Genomic DNA, 17,774 nt, shown 5'->3' with positions numbered 1-17,774 from the left:
CCTGTATGTGTCAGTCACTACGGGGGAAATGCTGTTAGCTTTGGGCACTGGTACCAGGCAGGCCGCTGGGTATCAGCTGGTCATACACACAGGCAGATGCTGTTTGGCTGGCCGATGTTAGGGCACAGCTGGTGTGTGGCTATACTGAGCTGTAATTCAGGTCAGAAACATTTATTGACCTAATTGATGGGTAAAAAAACTAAATGTATACAATTTTCTGTGTTTTAAAATGCATCACATTTTACATGATATTTTACAATATCATTTTACTAAAAACCCTTTCATGCATGCATAGATGTCACTACAAATAGGGCTGTCACGATTATGAATTTTGGCTGACGATTAATTGTCTAGTAAATCATTGCGATTATGACGATTAACTGTCTGTTGTAGGGCTTTGACAATTATGACGATTAATTGTCTGTTTTACAGCTTTGACATTTAATTCTCATACATTCAGCTTTGAAACGACCATATTGTTCTGAATATAAAAAAATCTGTTTTTTTTCTTGGAAATACATCGGAAAATATTGGTTTATCATATATTTAAGGTTTAGGCTTTTACCTGTCAATAATACAACCGCCAAATACTTGTAAATTAAGTCAATTGATCAGGAGTGAAGCCACCATTAAAATGCTATCAGTCATAGAAAAGCTTCTAGTCTTTTTTTTCTCATTTACAAGACTAGAATAACATTTTACTTCTATGTTAATGAAATTTTGGTAGACTGGTTTTCACACTGAGATTAGCTTAAATAATATTAAATTGCAGGTTATTTTTGTGGTATATGCTTTAGTTTTTATTGTGTTGTGGTGGTACATTTTACAAGTATTGCAATGCTTTAGTTACGACAAATACACTAAATATGTAATATGCAGGCACTACAGCTCCCCCTAGTGTCTTCTATAGAGATGTGCAATAATTGCGATGATCTGAAACCATCGCGATGAGGTCAAACAATCGCGAAGAGACGATTATTTAATAATCGTGACAGCCCTAACTACAAACAATCTTTTCAAACAAAACAAACAACTGGAAATCTCTCTGAATATCGATTCGTCTCCAGGAATAGGCGCGTTCAACTTCATTCGGGGCTGCGGAGATTGCGTGGTTTATCTCACTAAAGTACCGCGAGACCGATTCAAAAGCACCCGGAGCAGTCCGCACTTGAATTGCTCTCGTGGTACTTTAATGTCATACACCCATAGATTTGCGCAGCGACGTGTTGAGCGCGCCTATTCCTGGAGACGTTGATTAGCTTGTTCAGGTGCGTTTTATCAGATTTGGTGCTAAACTCTGCAGGAAATTGGATCTCGCAGGCCGGAGTTGAGAATCACTGCTTTAAAGGGATAGTTCACCCCAAAATAAAAATGCTGTCCTCATTTGCTCAACCTCAAGTTGTCTTTGTTCTGTTAGACACAAAGAAAGATATTTGGGAGAATGTTAGCAACAGAGATTTTGGGGGCGCCAGTGACTACCATAGTAGAAAATATGAAATGGTAGTCATTGGTGCCCCAGAACTGTTTGCGTTCCTAAATTCTTCAACAGAACAAAAATATACAATCATTTTTTCTACTATGGTAGTTAATGGTGCCCCAGAAATCTCAGTTGCTAGCATTCTTTCAAATATCTTTGTGTTCAACCAAACAAAGAAATGTATACAGGTTTGGAACAACTTGAGGCTGACTAAATGATGACAGAATTTTTATTTTTGGGTGAACTATCCCTTTAATAGTAGTTCTACTTGCACAGTGTTTAGATGTAACGTAAACGTAATGCAAATGTAAAAAGCTTAATCACGATGCTCAGAATGTTTATTTTGCCAGCAAAAAACAAACAACATTCAATGCATTGTCAATTTTCCAATACATCGCTCGGTGGGAATCATATAGACCGTGACTTTATTGGATTGTAAAAAGTAGTGAGGGTGTAACCGTGTCATGGTTATGATCCTATTGACTCTGCTAAATTGAAAACTGCTAATATGGACACATACGTGCATGCTGAATCTAATTGGACATGTACAGATTGTGTAGTGTGTCATCCATCGTGTGTGCTGGAGTAGATCCTTCTGGGGTGTATAGACTCGGCTCTCTCTGAACCTCTAACCTCTCTTCACAATATACAGAGGGTGGGGACACGGGAAAAGAGGAAATGACTCACGTCATAGAAAAATCTGCTCATACCACACAATGTGTGCACACTTATTTTCTCAATCAACAGAAAACATCATGTACACTAATTGTATAGAGTGCATATGTCAACCATTTAAGACCAAACTATTGCCCAGCCATAGCTAATATATATTTTCTAATAGCCACAGACCTTTCTGAGACCAGCCACACATTTAATGCTTTCTATCACCCTTTTTCTCCCGGACAAATCCTCTATATGTCTCGCAGGCGACACTCCTTTCAGATTCGAGTGGCTCTCCCACACAAAAGACGCCGCTTCAAAAGACTACCAACACAATACACTCGCCCGCTCAGATGGCCGCTGTCTGTGAGCCAGGCGATGGCTAATTTCTCGATCACAGTTTTCTAATTTTGCAGATTTTAGCATGCGTCACAACTGTCACACAGACTCTACAGTATGGAAGACATTCAGAATCAGGACACTGTGTTTAGCATCGACTGGTTTACGTTTAGAAGCTCTGACCTCTTGGATTTCCTTTTTTCTGGCTGGGGCGTGCCACTTTTCCTCTCATGACATCATCTGTGTGCATGTGCTGCTGAACAGGCGTGAAGTCACAATGTGTGTGAAAGGGTGGGAATCTGTGAAAGACAAAAGGAAGTCTCCGTTGCACACTGTATTGGTGCGGTGGCCATGTGTTAATGTTTTTGCTTAAATTAATCTTTCATTTCCTTTATGGCTGTTTCCAGTTTAAAGCAGGGCTATCGTTGGGAGGTAACAAAACAGAATTGTGTCTCACGTTGTGTGAGGCCCAGACTTAACATATTTCCCTAGTCTAAATTCAGGTTTATGAAGTGAACAGATTTTTTATGCCTATTAGTCTTTAATACTCAAAGCACACTATAGCCCTTATTTTATAGACTTTATTTAAGCTGTGGATCATATAGTCATTGCTCTGCCCCCTAGTGTTTGAAAATTGCATAGCCAGGGTAACGCCCAATGATACGGTGGCAGGTGTATTTGGATTGGCATGTTACTGTAGTACTCCTTTATTTTACAGTATGCACTTTGAGCAAAGTGTGCAAATTTTTATTTGTCTGGAATATCCGAATTATCTACAATATTTTCATAAATATGCATAATGTGATGATGACCAAAGCTTACTTTGCAGAACACTGTTTCCTATGTGCTTTTCTGTACTTTGCATTTCAAATATCATCAGTAAACGGGAAACTGTATGTATTTTCATAAAATGACAAAATTGGACGAAAATGCTTTTTTTTAAAAGCAACATTAACAAAAATCTGGTGTGGTGTTCATACAATTTCAGAGACGTACCAAAATGTATGGCTTATTTACTGAAAACTTTGTCTTCAAGAAAATAAGTTTTCAGTGCAGGGCAAGATTTGGATGAACATCACAATTTTTCGGGAGTGCACACACAGCCATGGAAAAAATGAAGACCATTTTCATTGTTTCATCAGAATTTACTATTTATAGGTACTTATAGGTTATTTTTGTTTTATTCTGTGAACTACTGACAATATTTTTGCCAAAAAGATTGTTTCTATTTGCAGAAAATAAAAACTGGAGAAACAGGTGAAAATACCAGAAAAGATGCGCTGTGTTTTTTCAGACCTCAAATACTGCAAAGAAAACAAGTTCATATTCACTTTTTTAAGTACAACAGCCATATTTGTACATGTATTTAGGAAACGTTCGAAAATGATTTTATATGTGATAAAAGTCCCAGTCCCTTGTCATGCTGTCAGTCTTTCACATTCCACATGACTTTGTCATTCCTGAGGTTTGATTTTATTGAAATTCAACAGACACTGGACTGTAATGACCCCAATACATCTAGAAATGATGATTAAATGAACATTCGGGTTGATCTTTTCATTTATTCTGCGTTTCTGTGTCCATACTAAACATACAAAACTGCTTCCCCGACATGTATCTTATCTAATAGCTGTGTACACACAACAGCTTGTCAGTGTTTTGGTTTGCCTGATTCAATGCTTGCCAGCATTTCCTTAGAAACAATGTTTTGATCATTCTATTACAAACACAAGCCTCAGTCTTAAATAGTCTTTTTTCTCCCCTCCTCAGAACTCAACATGGAGTACAACCCTTCGGACCACCCGCGCGCCAGCACCATCTTTCTCAGCAAGTCCCAAACAGACGGTGAGAGAGTGCCCAGGTTTCCTGACTCACAGATGAGTGGGTTAGATTCCCTTTAGGACTGCACGCTGGAAGGGAACGTTAATTATAGCGAAGGTTTCGCTCGGGATGCCTTAAATTCGGTGCAAACGAAAGGGGCAAGAACACAGATGGCCGACACTTAGTCAGACCAAACATTCCCTCATCAGAGATCATTTTTGTTGTATTTAATTTGATGCCTCTGGGCGATGATGCTTTGTTGAAAATGTCTGCGTTAGCCAGCGGGCGATATTTCTAGCCGGTCTAATGTTATGATATTAGCCTTGTTTCTTAGGGAGTTATTAGTGTGATGTTATGCGACTGGCCCATGGCTTCAATGACATTATAAAGGGATAATTCAGTAGATAGAAACTGTTGTCTGTGTTTGAGAATTTAATTTAGAAAAAACTGCCCTCTTGTTTTTCAGTTCTTTTACCCAACAAGAAAGGTACGTTTAGCCTCAACGTGTCTGTTAGTCTGCTGCTATGTGTTCTGTTGAAGCTTTATAGTTTGATATTATGAACTATGCCTCAGGCTGCTATGCGTTCATATTGTACAGTAGTGTTAAGCCGCGGTCACACTTGACTTTTCCCTCCATTGACTTCCATTCATATGAATGTGACAGACCGGAAACGCAAGCTCGTCCAACGCTATTTCACATTTCGCTGCGTGGCAAGGTTCAAGTTTGGTGAACTCTGACCTGCGAATTCGCGTCACGTGAGTGTGTGAGACCAATAGAAGATCAAAACGTCACAGCGTGACCTTTCGACACAGAAATGTAAAAAATGGAGGAATCGCGCCCATTTTCGTACCACCGTCCGAACGATCTTCGCATGCTCAAAGTCAAGTCTTACCGCGGCTTTAAGCAAGATTAATTAAAGCGCACATATCATTTAAAGTAGTTAATCTGTGGTTACGCTTTTGCAAAAGCAGTTAAGCTACTCGACCAATCGAAAAAGGCTGAGCATCTGCGTTAAAGTTGTTTAAAGAGACTATTAAATACATGGCCAAACTTGATTACGACATTATTACTTAATACAAAGCGAAACCGTTCTAACACTGTGTCTACACCGGACGCGACAAAAGACAATAGAATGTATTAGAACCCATTATAATTTTTTCTTTTTTCCACACTGGATGCGGCGCGACGGAACAATCCCATTAGAACAAGTCGTGTCATGTCGCTTTTGAAGCAAAATTAAAGGAGTTTCCATCTATTCTGCTAGCTTACAGCTAACAATAAGACGAAACGATCTAGTTCAATGCAAGTTTCCAAACCATCGCCATGCCAGAGCCAGCAAAAAAAAACTAAGAGGAAAAGAGAGAGAGTGATCGGACATGAGCCCGAATCAATACCTGATGGACTTACACTCGGTGGCGCGAGCTGCAAGAGGCAACGGGTTTGCAAAATGGATGGAGACCTAGCCTTCCTGCTACTGGATTTGAAAATCTTATATGTACATTTTTGATTACTGACCTGTACTTTTGAGCTTATTAGTTTATTATTAGGCTATGCTCAGGTTGTTTATTGGCGCACCAACGTTACTGGTTCACAATTTATAACCGTAAGGTAGACTAGAGATAATGTAATGTTGCCGGGTCTCAATAGCTTACGTAGCATGATTGTGCCTCGTCACGGATTTAGTGTTATGCTTGTAAACGATGATTACCAAACCACAATAAATGTTTTATGGTAAAAAGTTGCTGATTCCTTAGTTCATGCACGTAGACTAATGTTATCGGTATCACAGTTTTACTACGATTATGCTTAATACACTGCGTTCCAAATTATTATGCAAATTGGATTTAAGTGTCGTAAACATTTAATTTTATATTGTTCAATTAAACTTATGGATGGTATTGTGTCTCAGTGCTCTTTGGATCACTGAAATCAATCTCAGACACCTGTGATAAGTAGTTTGCCAGGTGAGCCCAATTAAAGGAAAACTACTTAAGAAGGACGTTCCACATTATTAAGCAGGCCACAGGTTTCAAGCAATATGGGAAAGAAAAAGGATCTGTCTGCTGCCGAAAAGCGTCAAATAGTGCAATGTCTTGGACAAGGTATGAAAACATTAGATATTTCACGAAAACTTAAGCGAGATCATCGTACTGTGAAGAGATTTGTGGCTGATTCAGAGCACAGAAGGGTTCGTGCAGATAAAGGCAGAATGAGGAAGGTTTCTTCCAGACAAATTCATCGGATTAAGAGAGCAGCTGCAAAAATGCCATTGCAAAGCAGCAAACAGGTATTTGAAGCTGCTGGTGCCTCGGGAGTCCCGAAAACCTCAAGGTGTAGGATCCTCCAGATGCTTGCAGTTGTGCATAAACCTACTATTCGGCCACCCCTAACCAATGCTCACAAGCAGAAACGGTTGCAGTGGGCCCACACATACATGAAGACTAATTTTCAAACAGTCTTGCTTACTGATGAGTGCCATGCAACCCTGGATGGTCCAGATGGATGGAGTAGTGGATGGTTGGTGGATGGCCACCATGTCCCAACAAGGCTGCGACGTCAGCAAGGAGGTGGCGGAGTCATGTTTTGGGCTGGAATCATGGGGAGACAGCTGGTGGGCCCCTTTAGGGTCCCTGAAGGTGTGAAAATGAACTCTGCAAGGTATGTAGAGTTTCTGACTGAGCACTTTCTTCCATGGTACAAAAAGAAGAACCATGCCTTCCGTAGCAAAATCATCTTCATGCATGACAATGCACCATCTCATGCTGCAAAGAATACCTCTGTGTCATTGGCTGCTATGGGCATAAAAGGAGAGAAACTCATGGTGTGGCCACCATCCTCCCCTGACCTCAACCCTATTGAGAACCTTTGGAGCATCCTCAAGCGAAAGATCTATGATGGTGGGAGGCAGTTAGCATCAAAACAGCAGCTCTGGGAGGCTATTCTGACATCCTGCAAAGAAATTCAATCAGAAACTATCCAAAAACTCACAAGTTCAATGGATGCAAGAATTGTGAAGGTGATATCAAAGAAGGGGTCCTATGTTAACATGTAACTTGCCCTGTTAGGATGTTTTTGATTGAAATAGCTTTTGATTTCAGTAAATATGACCTCCTAATGCTGCAAATTCAACAAATGACCATTTTCAGTTTTTTACAACCTATGAAATGTTTTCAAACTCTGTTGTGCATAATAATTTGGAACAGTGCATTTTGAGTTTTTCATTTTTTAAATAAATACTGTTGTCAGTGGGAGGTTTGTTCAATAAAATTCCAAATGTACCCTAACTGTTGATTACTTGAAAATTATACTGACTGTCATTTGCATCGACAAATTAGGAAAACCAGAGAAAGATATCATTTGCATAATAATTTGGAACGCAGTGTAAGCTGATAATGTCGAAGTCATGTAAAACGCGTAAAACTGTTTTTTTTTTATCGGGGAAAGCTCTTAAACGGCGTAAGCAAAACCCGCTCGGCAGAGGTAGTTTTTTGCCCACTACTCCGATTTCGCGCTGCATGTAAACGTCTTTACCGGTTTTCTCTCAGTTTTGTTTCTGAGCGCATGTCTCACAACGCAATAGTAAAAGTCCCAAATGGAAGTATTAGTAAAATACCGCATAAAAGTCCGCTCTCGAATCATGCAGTTGATGTAGAAACGTCAAAATGAAGAACTATTGCAGGTACTGCGGACATGAGAAGAGATATAAAAATACAGCTTCTGACCGTTTTCCTGCTGCATTTTTAATTACTAAACAGACTATCGACAATGACGTCACTGCACACGAGAGACCCGGAAAGTCCATGTAAACGCGGTTTTCTGCGTAGCCGGCTTATTACTATGCATAAAAACAAGTGAAAACAGGTTTCTTTTTAAGCAGATTTTTTATATATATCTGTTTATTTTGTGCACTCAGTGACAGGATTAGTGGTGTGGAAAAGTCAGAAAAACACGACTTAGAGCTACTACAAAAATTCTGATCAATATTTAATGTACAACAATAATAATAAGGTAATCAGCCATATAATAACCAGGACAATGTATGGCCAGCTGGTTGTTGCAAAAGAAACCCGTTCAGTGTGATACAAGATCATCCTGACAGAGTTCATTCCTTGATGACAACCATCTGGCTGTACGCTTACCTAATACAATGCTGGTGGTCAAGAGGCATAACAAGTAAAGTTTGCCACAGAAATGAAAACATCAACGGAAATGTGGACTGTGTACATTCAGATATAAAGTCATTCCCCTCTATGTTTTCACACACGACAACAGTGTCACCGCAGCTGTTTAAAGGAAACTGACGCATAGTGACATCACAGAGTTTACCGGTATTTTGGTGCTGATGTTTAAAAGGTATCTTAAAGTTTTCTGGTAAGTTTACGGTAGTTTACCAGGATTACTGCATGAAAGGGGCTATTAGCAATGTCAGGGACTTTTGGGAACACTATTGAGGTCTATTTTTTTCCATTTCATTAAAGTTGTCAAGTAAACAAATTCAAAGCATGTTGGCAGTGCTTTACTTAACGGCTCTGTTTGTCTGGCTTTGCAGCTGTTGTATTGGTTTGTGTGTACGCTGTGATGTCTCTGTGGGTCTCTAGTACCATCGTTTAGTTCAACAAAGCGGATGTTTAATCTAAGATTTGTGTGCTATCCAAAGTCATGGACTCTTCATTTTCACCTTCACTCTCATCTGTGCGATCCATAAAAACTATGGCTCAGTCTGTAAACACATCGTCTGTCAATCAAGTTTACAAGCCCCACCCACTCAGTCCATTGGAAGATAATCGTAAGTTCATTTCTTCAGGTTTAGGCATTGTCATTTTTTATTTCACTGGGACTTTAAAAAATGTATATGCAAATGACTTCTGTTATGATTGGTTAACCAGTCATAAGCTCAAGGTACTGTTTTATTAACAGTGCTGTTGGACTGGAGAGGAAGCTTTGCGTGAATTTTATAGTCTGTTTATTTAGTATATCAAACTCTTATTTTAAAGAGCAAAGGAAATCTGGCCCCCGTATAAAACACTGACACTGGAACGAGACCTACAGAGCTCAATAAAGACCTGCGATGACAAATAAATAAAGAAAGCTTCATGAAGCTTTGCAGCTTAGTCGGCGTACAACATCAGTTCAAAGACTAAACCCTGTGAAAACATCACCAGAACACAAACTCTTTAATAGGTTATATTACACCTCCATACTGAGCTATTCTCAACTCGGCTCGTGCCAGCAACACTGCTGTCAAAATCCCTTATGAGTAAAAACATTGCCACACAGGTTAATGTTAGCAGGAAACCAACCGACAGTTATTCATTTTTTATACTGCGGCGTATAACAGAACCTTATGATGGAGCTTAATACCAGTGTTGGGTGTAACTAGTTACTAAGTAATTAGTTAGTGTAATTTAATTACTTTTCCCTTGAAAAAGTAAAGTAGGGCATTACTCTTATTTTTTTCTGTAATTTAATTACAGCTACTTCTGATGTAATTAAACGAAATACTCTGTGTAATATATGCGTGTGCAATAGTGGAATTGACATCAAAATTCAAAGTCTAACTTTAAAATCCGTGCTTTAATGTATAATTCTCACATTTGTAATACTTTGGTCAGTTAATAAGAGTACTTTATGTAGTTTAATATTATTTATTTGAATGAATTAAATAAGCCGTTTCATGTCTGTCCTTGAATCACTTAACTAATCAAGGCGGATATAGGATATAGAAAGTAATTAGTAATAAGTAACTAAATACTTGTTGGAGAGAGTAATTTGTACAGTAATCTAATTACACTATTGAATATGTAATTATTAACTAGTAATTAATTACTTTTTCAGAGTAACTTACCCAACACTGCTTAATACTAAGAACCAAGTCCCACAACTGTTCGCAAACATTTGCGGTATAGTCAATACAATCTTATATTAATTCGTAACTTTTTTAGTTCTAGCATATTGGTGGCTAATTTGTATTAATTTGAATGATTTCATGTGTGCGTTTTGTTTTTACAATCTGCTGCTTTCACCCCCTTGACGGTTATGTTTAGGGGTGGGGTTAGTGTTGGGCTTTCATTCTTACAATTTTTAATAATCATACTTTTTTATGATTCACATCTTGCCTCATAAAACAGAAACATAAAAAATAAATCTAATAACATAAGTGAAATATTAACATTTTTCCTGCTGTAGTCTGTTTTGGTCGCCTACTCTTGAGCACTTTTTTAGCGAGACAGGAAAGGCTGCCCCCTATCTGCTGCAGAATCTAATTACAGCACTTACTGTTAGATTCCTAAAACCTTGGTACTGTATTTTGATTAGTGTTTCGTAACTCTTTTTTTTTCTTTTCAGTTCGGGAGAAAAGGAAAAGTCTGTATGTCAACCATGTAAGTACCATCAGTGATGTTGGTTGTTTCATTTGTGCCTGCAGTAAAAGCATCTCCCTCGAGTGTCACAACACCCACAGAACTAATCAAATCCAACACCTCTGAATGTAGAAACTCATATTGCATGTCTCTCATAGCTCGTTTCTTGCACCTTTACCAGCCTTGCACTTCTTTTAAATTCTTCAATTCTATACATAATTCGGTTTGCATGGCTTCATTTTCTTTATTTCATAATTGCATGCTATTCATACCAATGAATACTTGCAATGAACAGCTTACGCTTTGTTCCTGTTTTAACGTCTTTTATTATTTTGCAAGTTAACACACATTGCGGAGTCGAAGGTAAAGTATATCAAGCAAATATTGCTCTTTATTTCCTTTAAATCTGTTGTATCTGTTTTGACATTGTAATGATTTATTTGCATCAGTGTTGCTTATAATAGCTTGCTTGATATCTTGCTGTAAAAGTCTTGGCAAGCGGCATTTGTAATTGAGGTGTGTGTTTGTTGTTGCACACACGTTCACACATAAACACATTAAGTGAGAATCAGTCAGGTTGAAATGAGAAGATAATGGGTTCTTTGGGGCTCTAGGTGGCCTCATTTTAAGGCCGTTTGTTGAACGTTTGTGTTTGTGAACTGATGTGTTTGTTTGCATTATATGTATCCTTTCAGCAACATCCCTCTGGTCCGATAAGACGCAAGTACAGCTCCTGTTCGACGATCTTCCTGGACGACAGCACCGTCAGCCAACCCAACCTCAAATACACCATCAAATGGTACTCAAGCCGTCCATCCAAACAAACACAGAGCTTTATTTTAGCACATATTAATATGTACAGGACAGAATTTTCACACATTTAAACAAATATGATTGAGATCAAATCTAAATGTCTTTAAAAGATTTAGGTCGTCGAATCTTTATGCACCATATTTGACCTGGTTGAGTTTTGAGAGAGAGCTTTAGACCAAATGAAGATTTTTAGCGGATAATAATTCATAATAATAATCGATTATTACACATGCTTTTTTCTCTGTTTACAGCGTTGCCCTTGCAATATACTACCACATAAAGAACAGGTATGATTGCGGTCTCTCTCATCAGATGTTGTTGCTATGAGGTCCGTAAAATGTGAATGGCACAGCGGGAAAACCTTGTTTCATTTGTACCGCTTAATGGAGTTGTGAAGTCCAGCAGTGTGGGTCACATTTTAAAAAGACAGCCTGTAGTTTCTGAAATGGATCTGGACTCACGGGTTGCAATAGCACTCTGGACCACATGTGTGGCAGTGCACTGTGGGTAAGAGACATATCGATCGTCCTGATGTCCGCAAAGACGTGTGCCAGTTTGAGAAGGGTTGTAGGTTCAAGTTATGACAACGAATCACAGTTTTGCAGTAATATTTTACCCATAATGCGTCACAGAGGTACTCGACCCTAAAAGCCAGGAGAGCCACATTCAGACTACAACAAGCAACAAATGCAGTTATACAGTGGGTGGAATTTGGTCGGAGACCACGCTAACAATCTGAAAAACAAAATCCCCTTTTAACGTGGAAATACACAGTATTTAAAGTAAACTATCATTTTTATAAAATTTATATTGTAACATGAATAAGCAACATTTTAAACGTAAAACTGCAAGTTACTTGACTGACTTATATTTGTGTTGAAGTCAAATGACGTCAATCTGACATTTTATTAAAAAATAACAAAAAATATTATTATAAGGGTAAGGTAAGGAGATTTTTACACTGATTGTTTATTAACTTATTTAAGTGTATTAAAATTAAAAGTTTGAAAATGTTTCTGTTTATTGAAATCAAATAAATACTGGCCTATTTTTTTTTACTTAAACTGAACGAAAAATTGTAATGTTGCCTCAGAAATAAACTGAAACGAGTTTATGGCACTAAAAGTATAATAATACACAAAACACTAAAATAACAATTAAAAATTAATTAATCTTGTATACCAACATAAAAAATAAATAAATAAATAAAATGCCAAAAGCATGTAAGAAAATTGCTAAAAATGTACATAAATAATGTAACATACAAACTAAAAATCTAAAACAGTTGATTTAAAATATTAATAAAACTAAAAACAAAACTATAATAACTCTTGATACTCATTCAATGACTAATCTTTGTTTAGTTTTAACCAAAAAAGTTACAGATTACAGCTTTAACTATTTTAGTATTTTGATCAAATAAGAAAAATGTGTCATTGTTAACTACTCTGTACAAATTGTTAGATTTCCACAATAGATCATTCTGAGATGAAAGTAGTGATTCTCAGTAAAGATCACACAATGAATTAAAAGTGATTTTCACTTTTGGAAACTTTTAGGAGCTAAATACAAGTATACATTCATTAAGTTCTAGGGGTGTCACAATATACCAGTATTGACAATAATCGGGATATTAATAACCACAGTTTTCGAAAATCTATACATATCGTAATTCATTCAGCACCCATTCAAAATTTCGCCAAAACAGTTACAATGGTTACAAACTCTTTCTCTGCCTTCATACACTTTTATTTTAAAGCAACAACGAGCCGTTTTGGTGTATGGTTACCCCATGTGGTTGATAAGCGCAATTGTCTGATACGTGTGTCGTAAATTCTGTCGGAAAGTTTCCCCGTTGTCAGCTCAATACACGTGAATTTGTTTACAAAGCTGATGTAACCGGCGTACCCAGATACGTCGTTTTGAAACTATGTCCACCGATCAGGTAAAGTAGCCGTGTTACCATATGTTCTTCAGATATCATTACAAAGTTTTATGTATTGTTACTCCATAATTTACTACTGTAATGACAACAACTCGCGACCAGGCGTTGTGTTTTGTGTAATAACTACACTCAACTCGCTATGAAAACAGCGCATAGCATATAATTATACATAACGATAACATTAGCCTACTCAACGACTGAACTGTTCAACAATTACGTGCATAACTGGTCTGAACTATGAAATCTGCACATTTTTACCACAAAACGTTTATTGTGGTTTGGTAGTCTTCATTTACATGCATTACACAAATTTGTGACGAGAAACAACATGCTAACTATCAACACCGGGGCAACAAAATATTATCTCTCAGCTACCTTACGGTTATACAGTAAATTGTGAACCGGTGGTGCACCAATGAACAACCTGAACACATCCTAATAACAAATAAGCTCAAAAGTACAGGAGTGTAAGAAAAATGTACATATAACACTTACAAATCCAGTAGCAGGACCACTAGGTCTCCATCAGTTATGCAACACGTTGCCTCTTTCAGCTCGCGCCACCGAGTGTAAGCCCGTCCGATATTGATTCGTGACCGGGCTAGTGTCCGATAACTCTCTCTCTTTCTTTTCTTCGCTTCTGCCGACAAAACCCTCTTTGTTTTTTTGCTGGCTCTGCCATGGTGATGGTTTGGGGACTTGCGTTGCACTAGATGGTCTCGCCTTATTGTTAGATGTTGGCTAACTTCACCCAGGCTATGAGTAAAACGTGACGTATGCCGTAAAGCAGGTGATGGGCGGGACTTGGGATCCTACCCGCAAACCAAAGTTACAAGTGTGATTTCAGCCGATAGAGGGCTGCTTGTGTAGAAGCAGCAGTAAAATTCGTCCAGTTAAGAGTTGTCCTACTACTAAAATAATTTTAGAGAGATTATTTTAAGGTCGAAAAATGGCTCGTTGTTACTTTAAGAGTGATTCATTGACCAAATAACAGACAAAATAAAAATGAATTTCACTGATCGCATCATTTATTTCTTTTTATAAACATTTTGATAACGCGACAATATCGTGATAGCCCTATTAAGTACATTTCATTTTTAATTCTTAATGTCTTCAATTTTGTATATTGCATATCTAAATATCACCTTACACATTCTGCCTTATCTAATGTCACTCCTCTCCCTTCAGAAATGTTGACGGTCGAATGCTGTTAGACATATTTGATGAAAAACTTCATCCGCTTTCAGTAAGTCTTTCTGCGTTTTGTTTGTAATACGAACATGCTGTATATGAACCACCCTGCAGCATTCTTCCCCACTTGTCTCTTGTTGCAGAAATCAGAGGTGCCCTCAGACTATGACAAACACCACCCGGAACAGAAGCAGATCTACCGATTTGTCCGGACGCTCTTCAGTGCCGCCCAGCTCACAGCCGAGTGTGCCATAGTTACTCTGGTGAGTTTCAGGTCACGTGACTTAGTGGTGGTCCAGTTAGATCACTCTCAGCTGTGTCATTTTCGATTGGCTGGTGAAGGCGTTGCACCAGGTAGCACAAGTAAAAATAGCATTTACCATCAGTGAAGTGGATTTACCATCACCTCGGTTAAAAAAAGGTTGTCGTATTTATCGCTTTATTAGCAGGCGCTAAGCCTAGCAGCTGGCTTTGTGGTAACTGTTCTTTTGCGGTTATAAAATCCTTCTTTAGAGGGCCATGCCGCCTTATTTCCCCAACCAAATTCCTTTATGGGGTGTCATGAAGCACGCTGTAGACATATCAAATGAGTCCTATTTGTGTTTTCCGATAAAGAAATAAAGTCATACAGGTTTGGAATGACATGAGGGTACATAAATGATGAAATCATTTTGATTTAATGCTGACTCCAAACTGTACTTTCACAAAGAAGATATGGTTTTATTTCTTTTGTGGGTCTCTCTTGCGATCTCTGGGTTTGAGTTTGCGTACGCTTGATGTGTTCTTCTGCGAGTTTCTGTGTGTCTGTGTCATGTTGCTAAATGTAGATTGTGACGCATTGAGTTCCTTGACCCGTAGGGGGCAACAGGAGGAGAGATTCCGGTTTAATCCACCTGGCTTTCAAGGATTCTTCCATTATTGATGAAAAACTGCAGACGGTGAAGAGATCCTCATGATTTCCCTCGGGTATCCACTGGCGAGCTTTGTGCCGGCAAACTTTCCACCAAATCAGCCACTTTAACCAATCAATCTGTGCTTTAAACCTTAATAGGCTTCATTGGTTTAGCTTCATCTTTTGAAAAACAGGATTTGTGTTAATGGCAAGTGTATGCACCCGAGTATTCCGGCTGCATATTTGATTTCAGTTTTGTTGTAAATCAGAGCAGCACTATCATCAATACTGACTGAAGAACTGCGTGTACTTTAAATGATGAAGTTCTGTTATTATGGAACTTTGAACAATAATTGATATTTTGGCCTCAAAGTAAAAGTAGGCCATTTTTGTATTTCTTGATAGACTTTTTATTTCTTTAGTATACATTTAGTTCACGTTTGATTGAGTTTCTCTACACTCTCCACACTGATGGATGCTGTGTTTTCTTTTGGACGTTACCATAGAACTACTATGGTATTCTTGAATGTATCTTTGAGTACTTTGTTAATGTCAAGTCATATCGTTTCATGGTATAAATCGACCCTGGGATCTGATACCATCACATGCAAAACAGTTCTATGGTACTGTTATGGATTTTAGATTTTCTCAGAACTCTACACAAACACACCAGCATATTTAATGTACAGCTGTCCACAGGCGAGTCCGAGATCCCTGAGCAGTGAAACCAATTAAATGTGTGATATCCACTATAAACATATAAAATATGCCTAGCCTGTTATTGGATTTCTTTGTTACCGAAGTGTGAAACTGATGTTATTTGTCATGCTTATTCCCTGTTGAGTGTGTGTGTGTGTGTGTGTGTGTGTGTGTGTGTGTTTACACTGCACAGCCTTCGTCTCTGACGCCGTATGCATCATGCGTACTCATTGCATTCATTTCATAAGGACGTCTTTGTTCATGTACTTTCACCAGCAGCGTTCACAAATGCTGAAGACGCCCATGGCTGTCACGTACTGACAACAGAACACAGGCTCTCTATTCAGCCGCCGAATATGAGATGTTTCTTTATAAGTGATCTTCATCAATTCATACAATACATTTATTAATGGAGTTTGGGTCGAGCATCGATATTCCAACAAAGATGAACAATTATGCAAGGAAGTCATATACAGGTTTTGAATAACATGACGGTGAATACATGATGAAAGAATTTTTATTTCAGGGTGAACCGTCCGACTTGCATTGAATACTGAGTTTCCACAGGCAACACTGCTCGCATTCATACGGAAAAAATGAGATTTCTCAAACAAATTAAGCTTTTACATTCTGCTGTGTTAAACAGTCAAATTCCAGCTCATGCAATCTCGCAGCACAGACAAACATTGAGAACCTATGAGCACCTCAGGAATGACTTTCATCAGGATCGTTTTCCCTGTCTGCAAATTTAAGGCATCTGAAGATTTGTGGAAAGAGTCTGTCGGATGGATTTAAGAGTCTAATGAGCCGGGTGAATTTTGTATGATGGAGTGGATGGATTCACCTCATCCCTTAAGAATTGTGGAATATTGGTGCAAATGTTGAGATAGTTTTGGCTTCAGGGTTTGACAAAAGGCTACACTGTGTATTTGCTTATTTTAATAAACATGTCAGACACATCCAAGATATGAGCCTTGCATATACAAGAAGTACTGTGGTGGTACCATCGTATTAGATGGTAAAAAAAATGAAACTTAGACACCAGAATCCAAGTTGACTGACAGATCTCGCATTATTTAAATGCAAATTAAAGTGTTCAATGAATGTGCGTCGAGATTATCGTTCATCGTCTTTTAAAAATGTTTTTCTCTCTTCTCAGGTGTATCTGGAGAGATTATTAACATACGCTGAGATTGACATCCTTCCTGCTAACTGGAAGAGGATTGTGTTGGGTGCCATCCTGTTGGCATCTAAAGTGTGGGATGATCAGGCTGTGTGGAATGTCGACTACTGCCAGATTCTCAAAGACATCACGGTTGAAGACATGTGAGTGTGTGGATGTTTTGTCTTTACGGCAATTCAGTGCTTTATTTACTATATTTTGTATCAAGAAATACAAGATTTGTCATTTATGTAAATATTTTTATGTTTAATATTATTTAATTAGACAGTACAGCAAATACCTGATTATACGTCGATGCATTTTTCACAATGCAAATAATCCAAAAATGATCCAAAAAAATAAAAATAAGATTTTCTTTTTGCAAAACCAAGGCTTGGATGTCTTATGAACTAGC

The 17,774-nt window shown here is 38.1% G+C and overlaps 1 protein-coding gene across 4 annotated transcripts in view; it reads left to right on the top strand.

Moving 5' to 3' along the window:
* ccny (cyclin Y) overlaps positions 1-17,774 on the top strand; it is a 48,912-nt gene that overhangs the window by 24,369 nt on the left and 6,769 nt on the right. Inside the window, exons 2-10 of one of the 4 annotated variants that reach the window (XM_057323004.1) lie at positions 4,247-4,321; positions 4,764-4,784; positions 10,644-10,678; positions 10,997-11,020; positions 11,353-11,456; positions 11,722-11,757; positions 14,604-14,661; positions 14,750-14,869; positions 17,357-17,523. In XM_057323004.1, the coding sequence (XP_057178987.1) occupies positions 4,247-4,321; positions 4,764-4,784; positions 10,644-10,678; positions 10,997-11,020; positions 11,353-11,456; positions 11,722-11,757; positions 14,604-14,661; positions 14,750-14,869; positions 17,357-17,523 (640 nt within the window). The remainder of the gene's footprint in view (positions 1-4,246; positions 4,322-4,763; positions 4,785-10,643; positions 10,679-10,996; positions 11,021-11,352; positions 11,457-11,721; positions 11,758-14,603; positions 14,662-14,749; positions 14,870-17,356; positions 17,524-17,774) is intronic. The other 3 variants (XM_057323005.1, XM_057323006.1, XM_057323007.1) reach the window with 3 other exon arrangements.

This window comes from Triplophysa rosa, linkage group LG23, assembly GCF_024868665.1.
Source record: "Triplophysa rosa linkage group LG23, Trosa_1v2, whole genome shotgun sequence".
In the NCBI taxonomy this organism is placed as follows: Eukaryota; Metazoa; Chordata; class Actinopteri; order Cypriniformes; family Nemacheilidae; genus Triplophysa; species Triplophysa rosa.
This window is presented reverse-complemented; position numbering and strand designations above follow the sequence as displayed.